Source organism: Somniosus microcephalus, chromosome 17 (genome assembly GCF_052327205.1).
Source record: "Somniosus microcephalus isolate GS21.2 chromosome 17, FLI_Smic_1.0, whole genome shotgun sequence".
NCBI lineage: Eukaryota > Metazoa > Chordata > Chondrichthyes > Squaliformes > Somniosidae > Somniosus > Somniosus microcephalus.
Window position 1 is genome coordinate 40,785,027 of NC_141003.1, and position 25,138 is coordinate 40,810,164.

The 25,138-nt window shown below is 44.8% G+C and overlaps 2 protein-coding genes across 4 annotated transcripts in view; both read left to right on the forward strand.

Moving 5' to 3' along the window:
• Positions 1-5,179, forward strand: part of LOC147105678 (G1/S-specific cyclin-D2) — a 61,990-nt gene extending 56,811 nt beyond the window's left edge. Inside the window, exons 6-7 of one of the 2 annotated variants that reach the window (XM_086010247.1) lie at positions 947-1,017; positions 4,096-4,167. In XM_086010247.1, coding sequence (XP_085866373.1) covers positions 947-1,017; positions 4,096-4,105 — 81 coding nt within the window. In that variant the 3' untranslated portion in view covers positions 4,106-4,167. Of the gene's footprint in view, positions 1-946; positions 1,018-4,095 lie in introns of both variants that reach the window. The other variant, XM_086010246.1, reaches the window with a different exon arrangement.
• A 988-nt stretch (positions 5,180-6,167) lies between these two features.
• The window catches only part of LOC147105679 (fructose-2,6-bisphosphatase TIGAR-like), a 30,179-nt gene continuing 11,208 nt past the window's right edge, over positions 6,168-25,138 (forward strand). The window contains exons 1-4 of one of the 2 annotated variants that reach the window (XM_086010254.1): positions 6,191-6,375; positions 13,601-13,638; positions 16,176-16,297; positions 19,747-19,824. In XM_086010254.1, the coding sequence (XP_085866380.1) occupies positions 6,347-6,375; positions 13,601-13,638; positions 16,176-16,297; positions 19,747-19,824 (267 nt within the window). In that variant the 5' untranslated portion in view covers positions 6,191-6,346. Of the gene's footprint in view, positions 6,376-13,600; positions 13,639-16,175; positions 16,298-19,746; positions 19,825-25,138 lie in introns of both variants that reach the window. The other variant, XM_086010255.1, reaches the window with a different exon arrangement.

The following is a 25,138-nucleotide window of genomic DNA, read 5'->3' on the forward strand; positions in this document are numbered from 1 at the left end:
CTGGATTAATAATCCGGAGCTGTGAACTGCCCTCTTAAATGGCCTAGTACGTCACTCAGTTGTATCAAACTGCTACAAAAAAGTATAATAAAGTCTCATGGCATCAGGCAAGGAACCCTCCTGCTGATTACTACCTACAGCTCTCCCTCAGCTGATGAATCAGTATTCCTCCATGTTGATCACCACTTGGAAGAAGCACTCTGGGTGGGGGAGTTCAATGTCCGTCACCAAGAGTGGCTCGGTAGCACCGCTACTGACCGAGCTGGCCGAGTCCTGAAGGACATAACCGCCAGACTGGGCCTGCAGCAGGTGGTGAGAGAACCAACACGAGGAAAAAACCTACTTGATCTCATCCTCACCAATCTACGTGTCACAGATGCATCTGTCCATGACTATATTGGTAGGAGTGACCACTGAGGACACCCTTCAACATGTTGTGTGGCACTACCACCGTGCTAAATGGGATAGATTCAGAACCGATCTATCAGCTCAAAACTGGGCATCCATGAGGTGCTGTGGGCCAGCAGCAGAATTGTATTCCCCCACAATTTGTAACCTCATGGCCTGGCATATCCCTCATTCTACCATTACCATCAAGCCAGGAGACCAACCCTGGTTCAATGAGGAGTGTAGAAGAGTATGCCAGGAGCAACACCAGGCGTACCTAAAAAATGAGGTGCCAACCTGGTGAAGCTATGACACAGGACTGATGCATGCTAAATCACCTAAATTCAATGGCATTACCGTTGCCGAATCCCCCACCATCAACATCCTGGGGGTCACCATTGACCAGAAACTTAACTGAACCAGCCACATAAATACTGTGGCTACAAGAGCAGGTCAGAGGCTGGGTATTCTGTGGCGAGTGTCTCACCTCCTGACTCCCCAAAGCCTTTCCACCATCTACAAGACAAAGTGTGACGGAATATTATCCACTTGCTTGCAGCTCCAACAACACTCAAGAATCGACACCATCCAGGACAAAGCAGTCTGCTTGATGGCTGGAGCAAAGAGCAGGTCAGCTCCATTTGCAGATATCTGATTGGAGGTTCTCCGATGAAATGCAGCAAAGGAGGGCTGCGCTCTTTGGCATCCCAGGGCACCCTCCTGTGAGAAGAAATGTTCAAGTTGCCTTGCAAGGAGTGGGTGACAGAGTGAATGTGGTCTCAAATATCCAGAGGATTTGGAAGCAGATGAAAGAAAAACTTAATAGCCTCAGGAACTCTGCTAAGTTAAAGCTAGTCACATTGTGCTATATTAAGTAGCTGGGCAAAATATCGAGCCTATTGATTTCTATCACTCTGTTCCGTCCCAAGACTCCATGCTGAGCCCTCAGAAAACAGCTCTCCTTAAGTGTCATATTCAGGCTGCAACAAGGCACACTTTATTACTTTCATGTGACCATTTGAGAGGTTAACTTTCCCCCCCACCAAAAAAAAACCCATACCATACTACTAAGCTATGATGCAAGGTGCACACGGTTCTCACTAGTCTATGTGATGTAGTCCAATCTGAAACTAAGGTCTTCAATCTAAACTGAGGAAACTACAAGGGTATGAGGGACAAGTTGGCCATGGTAGATTGGGAGACCACTAAAAGGTAAGAAGGTGGACATACAATGGCTAACATTCAAGGAAATAATGCATAATTTGCAACAAACATATATTCTTCTAGGGCATAAAAACCCAAAAGGAAAAGTGATCCAACCATGGCTAACAAAAGAAATTAAAGCTAGTATTAAGTCAAAGGAGGAAGCTTATAAAGTTGCCAGAAAAAGCGGTCAGCCTGAGGATTGGGATCTTTTTAGAAATCAGCAAAGGTGGTCCAAGAAATTGATAAAGAATGGGAAAATGGATTATGAGCACAAACTAGCAAAAAATATTAAAATGGATTGTAAAAGCTTCTATAGGTATGTGAAAAGGAAAAGATTGGCAAAGGTAAATGTAAGTCCTTTACAGTCAGAGACAGGAGAATTTATAATGGGGAATGAGGAAATGGCAGAGAAATTAAATAAATACTTTGTTTCTGTCTTCACGGAGGAAGACACAAAAAACTCCTGAAAATACGAGAAAACCAAGGGTGTGGTGACAATGAGGAACTTAAAGAAATTATTATTAGTAAAAAAACAGTACTAGCAAAATGAATGGGACTAAAAGTCGATAAATCTCAAGGACTGGATGACCTACGTCCTAGGGTCTTGGGATAGTGGACGCATTGGTTGTCATCTTCCAAAATTCTATAGATTCTGGAATGATTCCTGCAGATTGGAGGATAGCAAATGTAACCCTGCTATTTAAGAAAGGAAGGAGAAAGAAAACGGGGAACTACAGACCTGTTAGCCTCACATCAGTCGTTGGGAAAATGCTGGAATCTATTATAAAGGATGCAATAACTGGGCACTTAGAAACTAATAGTAAGATTGGGCAGAGTCAACATGGATTTATGAGAGGGAAGTCCTGTTTGACAAACCTATTGGAGTTCTTTGAGGATGTAACTAGTGGAGTAGACAAAGGGGAACTGGTAGATGTGGTGTATTTGGATTTTCAGAAGGCCTTCGATAAGGTCCCACACAAGAGGTTGGTGAACAAAATTAGGGCACATGGAATTGGGGGTAATATACTAGCATGGATTGAGAATTGGTTAACAGACAGAAAACAAAGAGTAAGGATAAACGGGTCTTTTTTAGGATGGCAGGCTGTGACTCGTGGGGTACCACAAGGATCGGTGCTTGGGCCGCAGCTATTCACAATCTATATCAATGATTTGGATGAGGGGACTAAATGTAACATTTCCAAATTTGCTGATGATACAAAGCTAGGTGGCAGTGTCAGTTGCGAAGAGGATGTGAAGAGGCTTCAAGGGGATCTCGACAGGCTCAATGAGTGGACGAGGGCATGGCAGATGGAATATAATGTGGATAAATGTGAAGTTATCCACTTTGGTAGAAAAAACAGAAAGGCAGAGTATTTCCTAAATGGTGAAAGATTGGGGAATGCAGATGTTCAAAGGGACCTGGGTGTCCTTGTACATGAGTCACTAAAAGTGAATGTGCAGGTGCAGCAAGCCATTAGGAAGGCAAATGGTATGTTGGCCTTCATTACAAGAGGATTTCAGTACGGGAGTAAAGAAGTCTTACTCCAATTATGGGCCTTAGGTGAGACCACACCTGGAGTACTGTGTACAATTTTGGTCTCCTTACTGAAGGAAGGATATACTTGCCATAGAGGGAGTGCAACAAAGGTTCACGAGATTGATTCCTGGGATGGCAGGACTGTCGTATGAGAAGAGATTAAGTAAACTAGGCCTGTATTCTCTTGAATTCAGAAGAATGAGAGGGGATCTCTTTGAAGCATACAAAATTATTACAGGGCTTGATAGGGTGGATGTTGGGAGAATGTTTCCCTTGGCTGGGGAGTCTAGAACCAGGGGTCACAGCCTCAGGATAAAGGGTAGGCCATTCAGGATTGAGATGAGAAGAAATTTCTTCACACAAGAGGGTGGTGAATCTTTGGAATTCTCTACCCCAGAGGGCTGTGGAGGCTCAGCCATTGGGTATATTCAAAACAGAAGTCGATAGATTTCTGACCAGTAAAGGCATCAAGGGATATGGCAATAGGGATGGTGAATGGAGTTGAGGCAGAAGATCAGCCATGATCTCATTGAATGGCGGAGCAGGCTCAAAGGGCCGAATGGCCTACTCCTACTCCAATTTCTTATGCTCTTCCAACCTCCAATATCTTAGCATTAGACTGCAGGACAAAGCTGCTACTACCAGAAGGGGAGCAGAGCTGAACTGGAGGGCAATGCCCTCACTTTGGACTCCTCATACAGTACAAACAGGCTATGCCTGACCGCGTGCTGCTTGAGAATATAGAGCATGATGAGGTTGGAGGGCTAGATGAAGGTCAGAGCTAACAGCCTTTTCCTGTTACTCTTCCCCCCCCGCCAGGCCCCTACACACTCTCTCTCCGCTTACATTCACATATGCACAGACTGCAACAAAATGTCATATACATAATATTAGCTATTGTAACTTCTGGTTCATGGGTTGCTTCTTGGCCATCATTGTAACTTAAGACTCTTCTGTTTCTGTAGATGTTGTTGAAGGACTGGCAGCCCCAAGCTAGCACCTCACAGTACTTTGAGTCACTCACTCTACATGAAACAAGCACCAGTACCGGTACATCCTCTCTGGGATATCAAGAGCTGGGTGAAATACAAAGTCGTTAGAGTATGTCAAGAAGTCTGCAAGTGAGTGTGGGGGAGTTCAGAAGCTACGTCTACACAGCTGTGCACAGAAGCTTTTCAGCACTGCAAGCCAGAATGGAGTATGTGACATCTTCAGAGTGACATCTTCAGAGTCATCTGCAGTGGAGCCATCAGAGGCAGAGGTTCCAAGCTCATCCAGAATTTTCAGACTGGAGCTATATAGGCGCTGTACGCCAATCTCTGGGCTGTCTTCTCTGACCTCAGCATGTTGGAGGAGTGGATGAAGGGTGCTCTTATGTAGGTCTTCACTGTCCTGTTTGCTGCCCAGAAGTTTCGTCCCACAGGTCATTCAACATGCTGAGGGAATGCCCAGCATCAGCAGATGGAGTAGAAACTGTTGAGGCTGTTGCCTCTCGGTGGCATAACTACAGGCTACTCCATCCACTCCATTTAAATGGCAATTGATCAACCCAAAACAGGCAGGACCAAGCAACCACTACAGTAGCAAAGCAGCTCATAATCCAGCACAAGGAGGCAGAGGGACACATCAATTCCCTTGCTAAGAGCCAGCAGCCAGCCTCCTCACTTTTTCCTGCCACTGGGAGATTACCAAAAAGCAGCACGAAGTTAGGCTCCACTGCTTAAGAATGACACACTGTCACCAAAGGCAAGCACCAAGGCTGCATTGAACGGAACAGTGTGAGTATGAATGGCCCATGGAAGGTAAAGGCTGCAGTGAGTGGAACAGTGTGAGTATGAATGGCCTGTGGCGGGTCCAGGCTGCAGTGAATGGAACAGTGTGAGTATGAATGGCCTGTGGCGGGTCCAGGCTGCAGTGAGTGGAACAGTGTGAGTATGAATGGCCCATGGAAGGTAAAGGCTGCAGTGAGTGGAACAGTGTGAGTATGAATGGCCTGTGGCGGGTCCAGGCTGCAGTGAGTGGAACAGTGTGAGTGTGAATGGCCTGTGGCGGGTCCAGGCTGCAGTGAGTGGAACAGTGTGAGTGTGAATGGCCTGTGGCGGGCCCAGGCTGCAGTGAGTGGAACAGTGTGAGTGTGAATGGCCTGTGGTGGGTCCAGGCTGCACTGAGTGGAACAGTGTGAGTGTGAATGGCCTGTGGCGGGTCCAGGCTGCACTGAGTGGAACAGTGTGAGTGTGAATGGCCTGTGGCGGGTCCAGGCTGCAGTGAATGGAACAGTGTGAGTGTGAATGGCCTGTGGCGGGTCCAGGCTGCACTGAGTGGAATAGTGTGAGTGTGAATGGCCTGTGGCGGGTCCAGGCTGCAGTGAATGGAACAGTGTGAATGGCCTGTGGTGGGTCCAGGCTGCAGTGAATGGAACAGTGTGAGTATGAATGGCCTGTGGCGGGTCCAGGCTGCACTGAGTGGAACAGTGTGAGTGTGAATGGCCTGTGGCGGGTCCAGGCTGCAGTGAATGGAACAGTGTGAGTGTGAATGGCCTGTGGCGGGTCCAGGCTGCACTGAGTGGAACAGTGTGAGTGTGAATGGCTTGTGGCGGGTCCAGGCTGCACTGAGTGGAACAGTGTGAGTGTGAATGGCCTGTGGCGGGTCCAGGCTGCACTGAGTGGAACAGTGTGAGTGTGAATGGCCTGTGGCGGGTCCAGGCTGCACTGAGTGGAACAGTGTGAGTGTGAATGGCCTGTGGCGGGTCCAGGCTGCACTGAGTGGAACAGTGTGAGTGTGAATGGCCTGTGGCGGGTCCAGGCTGCACTGAGTGGAACAGTGTGAGTGTGAATGGCCTGTGGCGGGTCCAGGCTGCACTGAGTGGAACAGTGTGAGTGTGAATGGCCTGTGGCGGGTCCAGGCTGCACTGAGTGGAACAGTGTGAGTGTGAATGGCCTGTGGCGGGTCCAGGCTGCAGTGAATGGAACAGTGTGAGTATGAATGGCCTGTGGCGGGTCCAGGCTGCAGTGAGTGGAACAGTGTGAATGGCCTGTGGCGGGTCCAGGCTGCACTGAGTGGAACAGTCAGCTGTTTGAACCACGCGCCGCTCAGGAGCCTCCTGCTCCGATTGGTTACTGCGCGGATGATCTCAGGCGGACGCGGCAGCGTATGGGACGGTGGTTTATTGTGGTGTGAAGTCGTTGTGGACGAAACGGGATACGAGCTGTTGGCAGCATGAAGTTCGGCATCACCTTGGTTCGTCAGTAAGTACCGAGTAGGCGGGCCTTTGACCTTCAACCCAGGTCACAGGCGCTGCCATAGTAACCAGGGCAGCTCGGTAATAGCGGGGCGGGCTGAGACTGGAAGCATCGACCCGCGGCCCCAGGCTGACCTGTGAACCGCCGGTGGGCAGTGTCGCTGGGCCGGTCACTAGTAGCACGGGTGCCTCAGCCCTTTAACACGATCTGCGGCCCTGGAAGGCAGGCTAACCCATTCTGTTCGTGTTGATATTTCTTACTCGCTGGCCCGCCCTGTTTGAACTCGGTGGGTCTGCAGATTTTGGGAAGGACGATTCTTAACCATTGTGGTGGGTAAATCCTACCTCGCAGCGCGAAGGCCTGTTAGCCGCAGAAACTTGAGAGGATTGCAGTCACCGAACCGTGGATTGAAATTTCATTCGTGGCCCTTGAGGTTCCATAATCTGCAACCCACCAGATTGGGCCAGCACCCCTAGTCATAGAGTCATAGAGTTATACAGCACAGAAAGAGGCCCTTCGGCCCATCGTGTCTGCGCCGTCCATCAAGCCCTGTCCAATCTAATCCCATTTTCCAGCATTTGGTCCACAGTCTTGTATGCAATAGCATTTCAGTTGCTCATCCAAATGCTTCTTGAATGTTGTGAGGGTTCCTTCCTCTACCACCCTTTTAGGCAGTGAGTTCCAGACTCCAACCACCCTCTGGGTGAAAAAGTTCCTCCTCAAATCCCATCTAAACCTCCTGCCCCTTACCTTGAATCTATGCCCCCTTGTTATTGACCCCCCTACTAAGGGGAAAAGTTCCTCTTTATCTACTCTATCTATGCCCCTCATCATTTTGTACACCTCAATCAGGTCCCCCCTCAGCCTTCTTTGCTCCAAGGAAAACAACCCCAGCCTGTTCAGTCTTTCTTCATAGCTGAGGCGCTCCATCCCAGGTAACATCCTGGTGAATCTTCTCTGCACCCCCTCCAAAGCAATCACATCCTTCCTATAGTGAGGCGACCAGAACTGCACACAGTACTCCAGCTGTGGCCTTACCAGCGTTTTGTACAGCTCCATCATAACCTCCCTGCTCTTATACTCTATGCCTCGGCTAATGAAGGCAAGTATCCCATATGCCTTTTTAACCACCTTATCTACCTGTTCCGCTGCCTTCAGGGATCTATGTACATGTACACCAAGGTCCCTCTGTACTTCCTAGGGTCCTACCACTCATTGTGTATTCCCTTGCCTTATTTGTCCGTCCAAAATGCATCACCTCGCACTTTTCAGGGTTAAATTCCATTTGCCACTTTTCCGCCCATCTGACTAACCCGTTTATATCGTCCTGTAGCCTGAGGCTTTCCTCCTCGCAATTTACCACCCCACCAATTTTCGTGTCATCTGCGAACTTACTGATCATACCTTTTACATTCTCCTCCAAATCATTTATGTAGATCACAAACAGCAAGGGACCCAGCACCGATCCCTGAGGTACCCCACTGGACACAGGCTTCCAGTCACAAAAGCAACCTTCGACCATCACCCTCTGCCTCCTGCCACTCAGCCAGTTTAGGATCCAACGTGCCAAGGCACCCTGGATCCCATGGGCTCTTACCTTCTTGACCAGCCTCCTATGCGGGACTTTGTCAAAAGCCTTACTGAAGTCCATGTATACCACATCCACAGCATTTCCTTCATCCACACCTAGTCACCCCCTCGAAAAATTCAATCAGATTGGTCAGACATGATTTACCCTTCACAAAGCCATGCTGACTATCCCCGATTAATCCTTGCCTCTCCAAGTGGAGACTAATTTTGTCCCTCAGAATCTTTTCCAATAATTTCCCTACCACAGATGTTAGGCTCACTGGCCTGTAATTCCCTGGTTTATCCCTGCTACCCTTCTTGAATAATGGTACTACGTTAGCTGTTCTCCAGTCCTCTGGTACATCCCCTGTGGCCAGAGGTGTTCTGAAAATTTGTGTCAGAGCCCCTGCAATCTCCTCCTTTGCCTCACACAGCAGCCTGGGATACATCTCGTCCGGGCTTGGGGATTTATCCACTTTTTGGCCTGCTAAAACCTCTAGTACCTCTTCCCTCTCGATGCTAATATGTTCAAGTATATCACAGTCCCCTTGCCCGATTTCTATGTCTACATCGTCTTTCTCCATAGGGAACACAGATGCAAAAAATTCATTTAAAACACCGCCTACATCATCTGGCTCTACACACAGATTGCCACTTTGGTCCCTAATGGGCCCTACCCTTTCCCTGGTTATCCTCTTGCCCTTAATATACTTCTAAAACATCTTAGGATTTTCCTTTATTTTGCTCGCCAGTGTTATTTCATGGCCCCTCCTCGCTCTCCTAATTTCTTTTTTAAGTATGCCCCTGCACTTTTTATATTCCTCTAGGGCTTCCTCTGTCTTAATTCTTTTGTAACTTCCAAAAGCCCTAATGCATTTTTGTATATCCCTTGTCATCCAAGGTTCCCTGTGCTTGTTGGTCCCACCCTTGACCTTTACGGGAACATGTTGGCGTTGTACTCTTTCTATTTCCCTTCTGAAAGTCTCCCACTGCTTTGATGTGGATTTTCCTATAAGTATCTGCTCCCAGTCCACTTTGGCCAGATCCTGCCTTATCATATTAAAATCGGCCTTCCCCCAATTTAGAACCCTTATTTCCGGGCCGTCTTTGTCTTTTTCCATGACCACCTTAAATCTCACCGAATTATGGCCACTGTCGCCAAAATGCTCTCCTACTGACACTTCCACCACTTGCCCGGCTACATTCCCTAGAATTAGGTCCAGTACCGCCCCCTCTCTTGTAGGACTTTCTACATGTTGGCTCAAAAAGCTCTCCTGGATGCACTTTAAGAATTCTGCACCCTCTAAGCCTTTCACACTCTGACTATCCCAATTAATATTGGGGAAGTTGAAATTACCCTATTATTTTCGCACTTCTCTGAGATTTGCCTACATATCTGTTCCTCTATCTCCCCCTGACTGTTCGGGGGCCTATAGTACACTCCCAGCAAAGTGCTTGCCCCCTTTTTTTTTTTAAGTTCTACCCATATGGCCTCATTAGAGGAACCCGCTAATATATCATCCCTCCTTACAGCAGTAATTGATTCCTTAATTAATATTGCAACACCCCCTCCCCTTTTACACCCCCCTCTGTCTCGCCTGAAGATTCTATACCCCGGAATATTGAGCTGCCATTCCTGACCCTCCCTCAACCATGTCTCCGTGATAGCAACAATATCGTACTCCCATGTGTTCAACAACAACTTCAGTTCATCCACCTTATTTGCAAGACTCCTTGCATTAAAATAAATGCCTTCCAGCCTTGCCATATTGCCTTTTGCCTTCACGTATTTGCTCTGCCTTCCCAGCTGACTTGTTTTTTCCTCCGTATTTGGCTGTAAATCACCCCCTACTATAGCTCTGCTCTGTATCCCATCCCCCTGCCAAGTTAGTTTAAACGCCCCCCCCCCCCCCCAACAGTGCTAGCAAACCTCCCCGCAAGGATATAGGTCCCCCTCTGGTTCAGGTGTAAACTGTCCGACTTGTACAAGTCCCACCTTTCCCAGAAGCAGACCAAGTGATCCAGGAAACTAAAGCTCTCCCTCCTGCACCATCCCTTTAGCCACGCATTCATCTGTTCTATCTTCCTATTCCTATACTCACTAGCACGTGGTTTAATTTAATCTAATTTAACTGAGTGGTTAAAGTGCACTTTTCAGACTTTTCCCAAATTCTAGGGTCATTAATAGTCTAGCAATGTTTTTTGTTGGGTTTAGTGCACCCGAAGATGGAGGATGTCAAGTGTTAGGAAACAAAATCATAGAAACTTGCAGCACAGAAGTAGGCCATCACCCTTTGAAAGAGCTATCCAATTAGTCCTACTGCCCTACCCCCTACTCTGCAATGTTTTCCTTTTCGTGTATGTGTATATATTCTGTTTTGAAAGTTCATATTGAATCTATTTCCACCACCTTCAGGCAGTGGATTCGTGAAAGCCACTGGTGCTCCAATATAACTGAAATTTTAAAATACCGTTTCTGCATTATCATACTTTTTTTTTTTACTACTCTTAATGGAAAAGTGGACGTGAGTGAGGAGGAGTTTTTCCATCATCCTTTTCACCTCTGAGATTGTTGAAAGCTGGCACAGTGCAATAAGCAGATGTTGGCACGATGATGCATTGAGTTTGTCATCAAACCAGTTAAATTCCCATTGTCACTCATCCATTGCTAAATTTTTGTAACTAACCAGTTTTTAAGCCCCAATGTATTTCTACATACAGTATAGCTATCATCTAGTGTGTTTTGTCCATCACACTATATTACATTTGGATGTTGCACATCTCTATGCAAATTTTGTGAGGCACTTGAAACTGATGTAGTCCACATGTCATATTCCTGTTGGAGAAGCCTGAGTTATGCACCCTGCTATGTGCATTTTGGCACTGAGTGGCAGTAGCAGAGTTCCAGGCAACAAGGTTTCTTTATTGACAGTTTCCCAGGTGTGCAGGGCATTGTTGATGACATGCACATGCCCATTTGGGCTCCAATAGGCCAACCCGTGCCACACAAATAGAAAAGGATATTAATGTCAGTGTGAATATAGTGTGTGATGTCAACCTGAGCACTGTCCACATAAATATCAGGTATCCTGGAGTTGCTATGATTCTTGCGTACTGTGACAGTCCAACATTCAAGATCTGTTCCAGGGAGATAAGCTGGATGGATGGCTCCTGGGGAATCCGACTATCCTCTTCGACCTTGGCTGATGACACTAATTGCCATGACAGCCAGCAAGGCTGAGTAACAAAACAATGAGGTCCATGCCAAAACCTGGGTGCTCACTGAACAGTGTTTTGAAGCAATGATTCTGTTGCCTGGGTGACTTAGAGGGCCTTCCAGTACACCCGAAAGAATTTGTCCAAACCAGTGATGGTGTGCTCTATGCTCCATGATATCACAGTCAATAGAGGCATCAGCATGCAGGAGACTGATGAGCAGGACAAAGAGGGATTTGAGGATGTAGATGAGACATTCCTGTGTGGCAGCCAGCAGTGTCAGCAGATCATTCCAACATTCTTCAGCTGAGCTGCAGCATTGTCACTGTTGAAAAATGGTGGGCCATGATGACTGTTCCTTCTGCTTGTCCTTGCTGTGCTGATGCTGCACTGCAGCTTATAGAAAAGGTACAGTCACTTGCTGGTTAGTGACTGGGGGAGACAGAGAGAAAGAAATCCAACTGTTTAAGGTACAGTGCATTTAATGTGAAAGGTCATTCTCCATTCACCTTCTGTGGCCTATGCTGCTTCTGATGGGTGTTTCTCTCACCCTTGATAAGCTGTAGATACATGGGTATTGTTGTAATAAGGATACCATTGATATAGAAGGGGCAGCTTTCATTCTGTTGAAGGCTGAGCAAAATCTACCATCCTCTTAACAGACACCATTTCTACAGAAACACATACTTCTTGGTGGTTGCAGACTCCGCACCTCTGGAGTTCTCAACTTCACTGTATTGCAGGCCCAATAAAATCAACCATGCGTTCTTCCCAGACATTTCACGAAGAGTCAACCATTGACATTTCCTGCCTTCACTCTTGAATTGTGTATGCCTTGGCCTGCAACAAGCAGAATGGTGGCATATTATGACAAACTTTGCGTAGAATTAGTAACATGAGAGCTACTAGGCTTAATTATCCTACAACTGCTCACATAGCTTTGTTGCCACTTATAATTGTGTTCGTGCCAAATAGGAATGAAAAGATGTGCACTCCATTACCAATTTTATCTTCACATTGCCTTTGCTTGTTTGCAGCAAGTGTTCATTTATTCCAAGTGGCAGTTTCCATAGCTATTGGCTCATTCATTCATAAATGCTGAATCCATCTTTCTATATGGTATCTTTAGGGTGACAATTCACCCTTTAATCTTCAGGCAACCCATTATTGTCAGTTATAGGTATAGCAACATAACCCTTCTAACCCTATTGGCTGATCAAAATACAGAGCAGGGTGTAGTTTCCATTCCATCACTTCCCTTGGTGCCTTTCTTCTGTGGCTCCTTGGTGCTTCTCCTGGTTTCTGACACAGCACTGATGCTGTCCCCTTCTCTCCACCTGGCACATACAATAAATAGCTTAGTAATTGCATAACCCACCCACCAATATATTTGCTGTTGGTGAGTCAGCACTTCATCTACATGTATGGATACAGTAAGGTCAGTAAAACACAGTTTTCTGGTATCGCTAGCAGCTCTATCGCTTCTGCTCTTGCACTCTTCACAGAAGCTACTATCGCAACTATTTTGTTAAGCTACTGAATAGATGCCCAATGGCCCATGCTCTGCTTTTTTTGTTGTTGCTGCTAACCTGAACAGCATGGGCGTTAAATTATCGTCCATTGGAGGGCTCGGGCTACATCCCAGATGCATTGGTGGCTGCTAATGATGTGCCTTAATTAGTGGTATTACCGGCCCCTCCCAAACCCGCGACCTCTACCACCTAGAAGGACAAGAGCAGCAGGCACATGGGAGCACCACCACCTGCAAGTTCCCCTCCAAGTCACACACCATCTTGACTTGGCAATATATTGCTGTTCCTTCATCGTCGCTGGGTCAAAATCCTGGAACTCCCTCCCTAACAGCACTGTGGGAATACCTTCATCACAAGGACTGCAGCGGTTCAAGAAGGCGGCTCACCACCACCTTCTCGAGGGCAATTAGGGATGGGCAATAAATGCTGGCCTTGCCAGCGACACCCATATCCCACAAATGAATTTAAAAAATAGCAACTCCATGAGTGGAGAAATTGGGCCCTGATCCTGCGATTGGTCATATTTTCCTCAGTTTGCTGTTTTTGGTCTTGTGCTAGACTTTGAAACATTGTCATACTGAGTGTTATGATAACTCTGGAGCATGGAGCACTGCTTTGAGGGGGGGTCTCGGATATTTTTCCTCTTGCTTATATTTCCTAAGATATTGTACATTAATAGTATCTGAATTTGTCACGTAATCTGAAGTATGTGCATAACATTTGTTTTGGGGTTTTAATCCTTCGATTCTCCTGTGTTGATGGCACTGCACTAATACAGTGTGTTCATTTGTTTAAAGAAATAATCAATGTGTGATTGACCTGTAGATATGTGAATCTTGTATTGTGAAGTATGGAATTGGGATTATTTTACTATTTGCTGGTTTAACACTACTTCTTTAAACATTATTTTTTAGTGGTGAAACAAGATACAATAAAGCAAAACTTCTTCAAGGTAAGTCTAATATTCAAAACTAATGTCAAGCTTGGATTTCGACTTATGATTAACTGAGAATTCTGCCTTACTGCTTTTTTGCTGTGGAGACTCCGCTTTCGAAGTATTGTCTCCCCTTATTCATTTGCGGGTTCCCAAGCAACACTTGTAGGAGGATGACCTGCTTCCAAGACTCTGCCAACCCCTGTCAAAAATAGGATGCTAAGATGTGTGAAGAGGCTGAACCTCTTAGTTTGAGCCTCTTGATTTGTTTTTCTTTCTCCCTGGTTTTTCAGCTTCGTGTCATTGCATGGTGTAAACCCACCACCAACCAGTCTGTACCACTTTGCCATCCCATTCTGCTCTGCCACTGTACCACCCTATTAGTTTTTATTTAAAAAGTGTTAATGTAGGCTTCACAAATGGCTTAATAGTAAATGTACTTTGTAGTGTGGTACTGAGCCATACAGCCCAGGAAGGCTCCAGGGTTTATCACTTGTCTGCAGTTTACTCTGGTGGCAGTGTGGGTGCTGGGATTTGCTTTGGTGTCTCCAGGTGTAGATGAAGGAAATACTGGCTCAGGTTCTTGACCACAAAGATAGAGAGAACTTGCATTTATATAGCATTGTTCACATCCTCCAGACATCCCAAAGTGCTTCATTGTTATGAAGACAGGCTCAACACCATTTTCGCACAATAAGGACCCACAAACACCAATTAAGCAGTTAATCTGTTTTTACACTTCCAACAATGCACTACCCCCTCAGCACTGCACTGAAGTGTCAGCCTAGATTATGTTTTCAAACTATAATGGGGCTTGAATCCACAACCTTCGAAGCGAGAGTGAGCATAGTGACCACTGTGGAGGAACATAGATGTGCAATAATACATGACTTAAGAAACGCCTTTTCCTATCAAAATATTTCCACAAGCTTCACATAATGAATAACTTTAACGTGTAATAATTGTTAGGTGGGCCTGCATAGCAGCCAGTCTGCATCAGCAATATCTCTCAAACAGTAATGAGATGAATAAGCAGTTAAAACAATTTTGATGGTATTGTTTAAGGGCGAAATGTTGGCAAGGACAGTGGGAGCACTCTTTGGTCTTTGTATAGTGCCAAGGGATTTTTAACATCCATCTGAACCACTGCAGTGGGCAGACTAGGCCTTGACTTAACATCTCATCTGAAGAATGACACTTCTGGCAGTGCAGCAAAGCCTCAGTACGTCACTGAAATATCAACCTATATTATAGGCTCAAACCCATAACCTGAGCCAGAGGTAAAAGTTCTAACAACTGAACAAGCTGACAGTTGTGAATATGGAGTGAGGACAAGTATAGGGTTTTGACTGTGACTCCACAGTATGCATTCTGGATGAAGTACAGGAGGGTTCCAGGTGCCGTGTGGGCTGTATCCCAGAACTTTCAGGAGAGGAGAAATTCATGGAGCAGGATGAAAAGTTAATTTTACTGAGGAACAGAGTGTTCTAAATATTCTGAATCATGTACTTCTGTGTTCTGGAAAATCCAACTTGTAATCTTGCATTTTTATCCTCCACTACAAGGAATACTGTTGCATTTTCTTCAAGTTGTACCTGTGGAAAGGATGAGTTCCAGCCCCAGGTAGTCTGTTTTTGATTTGTAACTGTTCAAAATGTAAATTTTGCAGTTAGTTTGGGAACCAGTGACACTTTTTGTTTTATACTAGCTGGGTGATTGTTCTCCTATATTCCTTACTCTTTTTGAAATGGGCACATTAAATACTATCCATAGGCCCTTCTGTTTTACCACTGCCACCTGCTTCTGCAGGATCTGCCATAGTATGTTTCACTGGACCATAGATCCAGTCAATTCTGGATTGGTAAATAGGAAATGCTTCATTGTAGTTGGAAAATATGGTTAATAGAGTGTTTACTTTATATTTAAATGAGATGCTAATGGTACCAAATTGTAAGAAATAACTATTGCTTGAGGAACATGAGCGATTAGGTCAGTAAACCATCGAGCCTCATTAGAAGTACTGTTAGTGAAAGGGCTTTAAGTACTGTACCTAGGATCTGACATTTCTGAGTCTAGGAGGACACTGAACAGTGCAAGTCAGATGGACTTGAATTTGGTGTGGGATCTGGTTCTATGAGGTCTTTGACCATTTTTTCTTAATCCCAAAATTTCACGAGATGTGGGGACAGATACTTCTTGCACCCTCCCTCGGTGGACAATATCAGAAGAGATGGGATGGCGTCATCCATGAGAAATCCCATTAGTCCTGTCTCCAACGCCCCCAACACACATTATGCTTGCATGTTAAGATTTCCCAAACTCCTATTATGTTGTATTTTTATAGAAGGATGCTAACCTATCTTGTCTCACTGGAAAATATGAATTACTGCAAATGGGTACCAACCAGTGCATGTGTAGCAGAAAGGCTGTGCTGCAGGCTTAACCAGACTCTCTTACTTTGTTCTGTTTTAATTTAGAACATTTTTACAGTTGTGTATCTTAAATAACACTAAGCATAGAAAAACATGTTCTGGTATCTATATATTCCTTATCAGGGCAGGGAGTGGATGAACCACTGTCAGAGTTTGGCTTCAAACAGGCTAAGGCTGCAGGCCAGTTTCTCAGCGAAATCAAATTCACTCATGTGTTCTCAAGTGACCTACAACGTGCTAAACAGGTGTGTTTAATTTTCATTCTGCTGGTTTTTACTCAGTTATGAATCTATTTCCAGAAGTTGTTTAGTTTTATATAACCAGTACTATGTATCTAAATGAGACTAAAATGTAATATGCTAGGAAATTGGCTGTTTTTATATGCATTTCATTAACTGTGTCAGGAAAATAATAATTATTGAACGTTGAAACGATACAGATAAAACTGCTGTAAATGCACAGCAGGTCTATCAGCATCTGATGTGGAACCTTTTCCGCCTTTACTTGTTTCAGATGCTGGTGTAAGTCTCCGATTACTGGTGAGGCAAAGCAACTTTGTCCCGCCCAGCAATCTTCTAATCCCTCAACTTTTTTTTATTGTTTAATGTTGTCTTTTTTTGGGTACAGATACTAGTTCATTTTCATTGTTAAGAATGTAGTTAAGAAAGTTTGGCTCAGTGAGCTTGATGGTGCTGTGGGCCCACATCCTATCCTTTCACATTTGGTACCTAATTTGAATTGAGTCACAAATGGGAATGAAAGTATGTTCTGAGCTAGCTGTTAGGGTGTTGTATGAAATGAGCTTGCGCAGTCTTAACTTGTCCTCAGAAAGGTACAGGCCCACATCACAAATAGGGCCCACACTCAGCTCATAAAAACGGTCGTGAGCCTACAACCTAAATAGTGTGCGTGCTGATCATCAGTGTTTTTCACTGACTGTCAACGTTCTAGGGGCCCAAACGTTGACAATCACTGCAACTGGATCCCTTCTGCTCTGCCCTGCTATGCCCAGCCTTGCCTCTCACACTGGTTGTTCCTTATTCATTCTGTGTTTTATGCATTGGGAAATCCCTGCTCCTTCTGTCAGTACATTTCCAGTGCTAGTGTTCTGGTTGCTGCCTGACTGGTTGCTTGCAAGAATTCTTCGCAAGAATGGGTGTTCCCACATACAGTATGCACAAATGGCAATTTGGGCTATTAACACTGAAAGGGGGAGCAGGACCTGTCTGATGCATAACCACCAGGCTCAATAGAAGCACACGCTGGGGAAATGGGGTTAGGCAGGGAAGAGGGAATGATTGTTAGAGTAGGAGGTGGAATGCACAGAGGTGAAAAATGAATTGTGAGGGGAAGAAAGCAGAATGGTTGGTAAGGAGAGGGGGCAGAATATATGGCAAGGATAAGGGAGGGGGCAAAATGCATGGCGCAGTAATAAATAGATGGGATGGGGGGAGTTGATGTCAATGAAAGGTGGCAGAATGGAAGACAGTGGAAGAGGGGTGAGCGGATGGCAATGAACGGGGTAGGACAAAAGAAAGAAGGAATGAACTTGCATTTATATAGCGCCTTTCCTATCCTCAGGACATCTCAAAGTTCTTTACAACCAATTAATTATTTTAAAGTGTGGTTACCTTTGCTACAAGGCAAAGGGGGAAATTGATGGCAATGAAGGAGATAAATGGATGGCAATAGAGGAAAAGTGGAAATGAAGGGGAGAGGGAAAAGGGCAGAAGTTGAGAGTGGTGCTTTGGGGGAGAAGCAGGGAGAAACTGGGAGCAGGACTTTGGGGTGGGGGAGGAAGGAGAGTGCCAGCATTAACTAGGGGTAGGTGTAAGATCCATCCGGATGTGACACCAATAGGTTACAGTAATTGATCCTTTTATTTTGAGCAAGAGCAAGGATTAATACATACAAATATATAAGTGGTAATTAACAGAGAACAAAGTATTATATTACCTGGTTGCCCCTCTGGGTAGAGGCTGTAACCTGGTGGGTGCCTGATCTTGTTCCTCTACCACAATTGTCTGGTCTCGCTGTATAGTTATATACACTATCTTAATCGCCAACCATCAATGTAGTATGACATGGAACTGTGGGGCAAAACAGGCCAATCAGCTCGCCTTACTTTGTGCCATGGTCCATATGTAAACCTGATCATGTGCCAGGGGCATGCATCACCCAAATTTTTAGTTATCTGCCTCCTCCAAATCACCCACTCACTAAGCTACGTGGCCAAGCAGCGGTCTCGAGGTCCCGCACAGGCCACTTGCAGGCTTCTAAATGGGAGAAACTGCGCATGCGTGAAAATTTGAATGGGCAGCGCAGCCACTTAAAGGGACCGCGCACCCAAAAAAAAATTGGTGAGCGGTGATCCAGTTGGTCTATTGAAAAACCAAATCAGCTCAGCCCTAGGACACTGCTGCAGGAGTTCCTTAGGGCAGCGCCCTAGGCCCAACTATCTTCAGCTGCTTTATCAATGACCTTCCCTGCATCTGCTTTATCAATGACTTTCCCTGCATCATAAAGTCAGAAGTGATACTGTTCGCTGACGATTGCACAGTGTTCAACTCCATTCACAATTCTTCAGATAATGAAGCAGTCCATGCCCGCCTGCAGTCAGACCAGGCCAACATCTAGGCTTGGGCTGATAAGTGGCAAGTAACATTTGTGCGACACAAGTGCCAGGCAATGACCATCTCCAGCAAGCATGAGTTTAATCTCCCCATGACATTCAATGGCATTACCATTGCCGAATCACCCACCATCAACATCCTGGGGGTCACCATTGACCAGAAACTTCTCTGGACCAGCCACATAAATGCCATGGCTACTATAGCAGGTTAGAGGCTTGATTTCTGAGGTGAGTGGCTCACCTCCTGACCCTACAAACCCTCTCCAAGGCACAAGTCAGGAGTTTAAGGGAATACTCTCCTCTTGCCTGGATGGGTGCAGCTGCAACAACACTCAAGAAACTCAACACCATCCAGGACAAAGCAGTCTGCTGATCAGCACCCCATCCACCAGCTTAAGCATCCACTTGCTCCATTACTGGTGTACCCTGGCTGGAGCGTGTACTAAGGCTTCTTTGCCAGCACCTCCTAAACCCGTAACCTCCACCTAGGGCAGCAGGTGCATGGAAACACCATCATCTCCAAGTTCCCCTCCAAGTCACACACCATCCTGACTTGGACATGTATCACCATTCCTTCATCGTTGCAGGGTCAAATTCCTGGAACTTCCTATCTAACAGCATTGTAGGAGTATCTTCACCACAAAGACAACTAGATATGGACAATACATGCCAGCTTTGCCAGCGAGGCCCATATCCCGAGAATGAATTTGGAAAAAGTGCCGGACTTGCTCATTATATAAGTTTCTCCACTTGAAAGCATGTGGTTCAGAAGCAATTTGTCGCCAATAGTAACAGAAAATGAATACTAAATAAGAGCAGCTCCTGATGTGCGTCAGCTTTTCTTGGAAAATTGAACTCACTATCAGCAGGAATTAACTGTATTTCTACTTTAACTTATCCTTTTAAAGAAGCTTTGCATTTCCAACAACATAATAATTGTATTGGACAAAGAAATGATTTAGAGCTGTTTTGTAAACTTTATAATCTTTCTATAAATTGGTTTTATCTGCTATTAATTCACTGCATTTTTGGTGTTTGTAAACTGGTTCTTGTATGTTTCAGACCGCATCTACTATTGTATTAAAAAACAGTTTGGGCCATAAACATGAAATAATCTGTGATCCAAAGCTTCGAGAAAGAGTAAGTATCAAACATATAAAATGAAAAAAGTTTAAATAGGTTGACAAATGATTTCAAGAAAAATGCGGGACACTTTAATTTTCACAGAATCTGTTGTAAAATATTGCACTTAAGCTAAAGCAGTTTGTGTAGCTGGCATTGGCTAAAATAAACTCGTTGAAAAGCTAAATAGCTCTGCGACAGACAAAAAATACTGCTTTGTATCAGGAGACGGTGCAGCTACCCAAGCTCCCAGCTCACGATCTTGCTTTTTCTTTATACTATTGCAATTCTCTTCCCTGTAACTTCTTGATAGTCTTCCTGTATATAGACCCATAAAAAATGCACCAAGAAAATGAGTAATCTATTCAATTGCTGTGATGTTTCACTCGGATAGTAAAACATCCATTAAGTGTTGTGCAAACCATAAATCAGTTTATGAAGTAAAAACAGTAAATGTTGGAAATACTCAGCAGGTCGGTATACATAAATGCAGTCTTAATATAAGGTATAGAATCACAGACTGGTTACAGCACGGAAGAAGACCATTTGGCCCGTCGAGCCCGTGCCAACTCTCAGCTAGTCCCACTCCCCTGCCCTTTCCCCGAAGTCCTGCAAATAGTTTTCTTTCTGATACTTATCCAACTCCCTTTTGAAAGATAAGATTGACTCTGCCTCCACCATCCTTTCAGGCAGTGCATTCCAGATCTTAACCACTCGCTGCGTAAAAAAGTATTTTCTTACGTCGCCTTTGGTTCTTTTGCCAATCACCTTAAATCTGTGTTCCCATTGGCAAAGGGTCGAGAACCAGGGGACAGTTTCTCTCTCTCTACTCTGTCTAGACTTTGATTTTGAACACCTATCAAATCTCTGCTCCAAGGAAAACAACCCCAGCTTTTCCAGTTTATCAACTTAACTGAAGTTCCTCATTCCTGGAATATTCTCATAAATCTTTTCTGCACCCTTTCTAAGGTTTTCACATCCTTCCTAAAGTGTGGTGCCCAGAATTGGACACAGTACTCCAGTTGGGGCCGAACCAGTGTTTTATACAGGTTCATCATAATTTCCACACTTTTGTACTCTATACCTCTATTTATGAAGCCCAGGATCCTGTAAGCTTTTTTAACTGCTTTCTCAACCTGCCCTGCCTCCTTCAACGATTTGTGCACATATACCCCCGGGTCTCTCTGTTCATGTTCATGCACCCCCTTTAGAATTGTGCCATTTAGTTTCTATGTCCTCTCATTCTTTCTACCAAAATGTATCACTTCACACTTTTCTGCGTTAAATTTCATCTGCCGCATGTCCGCCCATTTCACCAGCCTGTTATGTCTTCCTGAAGTCTCTCACTCTCCTCCTCACTGTTCACTATACATCCAATTTTTGTGTCATCTGCAAATTTTGAAATTGTGCCCTGTACACCCAAATCCAAGTCATTAATATATATCAAAAAAAGCAGTGGTCCTAGTACCGACCCCTGGGGAACACCACTGTACACGTTCCTCCAGCCTGAAAAGCAACCGCTCACCACTACTCTCTGTTTCCTGTCACTTAGCCAATTCCGTATCCATGCTGCCACTGTCCCTTTTATTCCATGGGCTTTAACTTTGCTGGTGAGCCTATTATGTGGCACTTTGTCAAACGCCTTTTGGAAATCCATGTACACTACCCTCATCAACCCTCCCTGTTACCTCATCAAAAAACTCGACCAAATTGGTTAAACTCGATTTGCCTTTAACAAAATAACAACAGAAAATGCTGGAAAAACTCAGCAAGTCAGGCAACATCCGTGGAGAGAAATTTGAGTTGACGTTTCGGGTTTGACCCTTAGAAGGGTCAAACCCGAAACGTCAACTCAAATTTCTCTCCACGGATGTTGCCTGACTTGCTGAGTTTTTCCAGCATTTTCTGTTGTTATTTCGGATTTCCAACATCTGCAGTATTTTGCTATCGTACTTGCCTTTAACAAATCTGTGCTGGCTTTCCTTAATTAATCCACACCTATCCAAGTGACTGTTAATTTTGTCCCTGATTACTGTTTCTAAACGCTTCCCCATTACCAAGGTTAAACTGACTGGCCTGTAGTTGCTGGGTTTATCTTTACACCCTTTTTTGAACAAAGGTGTTACATTTGCAATTCTCCAGTCCTCTGGCATCACTCCCGTATCTATGGAGGATTGGAATATTATGGCCAGTATCTCCGCGATTTACGCCCTCAATTCCCTCAGCACCCTAGGATGCATCCCATCCGCTCCTGGTGACTTACCTACTTTTAAGTACAGCCAGCCTTTCTAATACCTTTTTATCAATTTTTATCCTACAATTGTCTCCACTACCACCTCCTTCACTATGTCTATGGCAGCATCCTCGTCCTTGGTGAAGACAGATGCAAAGACACCTAGCTGGGTGGTAGGGACTATAGATTCTGAGACCACGGCTAAGATCTTACAAGGATAAGTCAACAGGGTTTAACTTGTGTTGATCAGTGACAAATGAAGTTCAATATAGACAAATGAAAGATAGTGTATATTGGAAGTAAAAATGGAAGGCATGCAAACTCCATGGGTGGGATAGAACGTACCAAGGCAGGAAGTTGAAAAAGATGTGGATTTATACAGAAGAACAACAATAGGTGGTCAGCAGGGTGGTTGAAGCCAGGACACTGAATTAAAAAAAAAATAGCTAAATGCTACAATGGGGAAGATAGTCAATTTTGTATTTTCGACGAATGAGATCAATGAGCTGAAAGGCCACCTTTCATTTGATCCTATCTTGTGATCTTTAAATTATTGAAATATGGGGTAGCCATTTTGAAATTTGGCAAAATTCAACAGAAGGTTATAATTATGTTGGTCCAGTGGCTTTGCTTCTTTCCTTCCTTTTTCTTTCTTTTGTCCAGTTCAAAAACTTTTTCTGGCATAGAATCGTTGTAAACATTGAAGTATTGTTATATCATTCTCCTATTTTCCACCGTTAGTATGTTAGATTCTTAGTTTAACAGTTTAGTTTCTTTACAATTTGTGACTCCTAGGTGAGTCACTTTTAACTTGAACAAGACAAGCAAAAGTAACTTTGATCTATATTTCCCAACAGCTTGGCAAAATATGATGCAGGGTATAATTTCTTTTGAACTGCGAGGTTATAACAATTCCTTATGAACCAGCACTGTCTACTTCCACCTCTAATATTGCCTGTCTCTGCCCCTGCTTCAACCCACCTGCTGCTGAAACCCTCTTCCATGCTTTTGTTACCTCTAAACTCGACTATTCCATTGCTTTCCTGGCTGTCCTCTCATCCTCCACCCTCTGTAAACTTCAGCTCAACCAAAACTCTACTACTCGTTTCCTAACTCGCACCATCCCATTCGCCCATCATCCCTGTGCTCGCTAACCTACGTGGGCTCCCAGTTCAGCAACGCCTCGAATTTAAAATTCTCATCCTTGTGTTCAAATCCCTCCATGGCCTCGCCCCTCCCCATCTCTGTAACTTCCTCGAACCCTGCAACCCTCCGAGAACTCTGCATTCCTCTAATTCTGGCCTCTTGTGCATTCCCAATTTCCTTCGCGCCACCATTGGCGCCCATGCCTTGAGCTGTCTAAGGCCTATGCTCTGGAATTCCCTCCCTAAACCTCTGCACATCTCTACCTCTCTCCTTTTAAGACGCTCTTTGACCCAACTTTTGGTCACCTGGCCTCATATCTCCTTACGCGGCTCGGTGTCAAATTTTATCTGATAACGCTGCTGTGAAGTGCTTTGAGACGTTTTTCTACATTAAAGGTGCTACATAAATGCAAGGATGGAATATAAGACAGACTGGGTACAAGATCCTGACATTTTACAGGATGGAATGTAGGACAGTCAGTACAAAGTCCTGACATTTTACAGGATGGAATATAGGGCATTGTGGATACAAGGTCCTGAATGGTCCTTTCTCTTCAAATGATACTTTATATAATGAAAATAATCCCATTAATTTTTAATAATTGTTAACATTGAGTAATTAAAATACTGGAACATTTCAAGCTTCCATGTGTTGTATTTTTCTAATATAGATTTATCTACAACAATATCCCTGAGCTGTGAAATGCAGTTTTCGGTAAATATAATTTCTATGTTGTTTGATCTCTTCTAAACTGAATTTATACTTGCAGACATTTATTAATTACTCGGACAAGGGAGAGCTTTATGAATACTTTTGCTACAAATGTATATAGGCAAAATCTAAAGCCAGTTTAAAATTGGAGGGAGAAGTCTTTTACTTGGATCTAATCATTAAGGGATATTCCACAGGTAGTGTTGAAAGGGCAGACAGTTATCAGATGATGCATAATTTTTTAAAATTCATTCCTGGAATGTGGGCGTCACTGGCAAGGCCAGCATTTATTGCCCATCCCTAATTGCCCTTGAGAAGGTGGTGGTGAGGCACCTTGAACTGCTGCAGTCCGTGTGGTGAAGGTACTCCCATAGTGCAGTTAGGGAGGGAGTTCCAGGATTTTGACCCAGCAACGATGAAGGAATGGCGATATATTTCCAAGTCAGGATGGTGTGTGACTTGGAGGGGAACTTGCAGATGATGGTGTTCCTTTGAGCCTGCTGCCCTTGACCTTCTAGGTGGAAGAGGTTGCGGGATTGGGAGGCGCTGTCGAAGAAGCCCTGGCAAGTTGCTGCAGTGCATCTTGTAGATGGTACTCACTGAAGTCACGGTGCGCCGGTGATGGAGGGAGTGAATGTTTAAGGTGGTGGATGGGCTGCCAATCAAGTGGGCTGCTTCGTCCTGGATGGTGTCGAGCTTCTTGAATGTTGTTGGAACTGCACTCATCCAGTCAAGTGGAGAGTATTCCATCACACTCCTGACTTGTGCCTTGTAGATGGTGGAAAGGCTTTGGGGAGTCAGCAGGTAAGACACTCGCCACACAATACCCAGCCTCTGACCTGCTCGTGTAGCCACAGTATTTATGTGGCTGGTCCAGTTAACTTTCTGGTCAATGGTGACCCCCCCCCCCCTCCAGGATGTTGATGGTGGAGGATTCGGCAATGGTAATGTCAAGGGGCGCTAGTTAGACTCTCGCTTGTTGGAGATGGTCGTTGCGTGGCGCGAACGCTACTTGCCACTTATCAGCCCAGGCCTGAATGTCGTTCAGGTCTTGCTGCATGCGAGCATGGACTACTTCATTATCTAAGGAGTTGCGAATGGACCTGAACACTGTGCAATCATTAGCGAACATCCCCACTTCTGCACTCACGTGCTGGGTTTCACCATCATTGATAATGGGGATACTCAAGGACCCTCCTCCTCCCGTTAGTTGTTTAATGGTCCACCACCATTCACTACTCC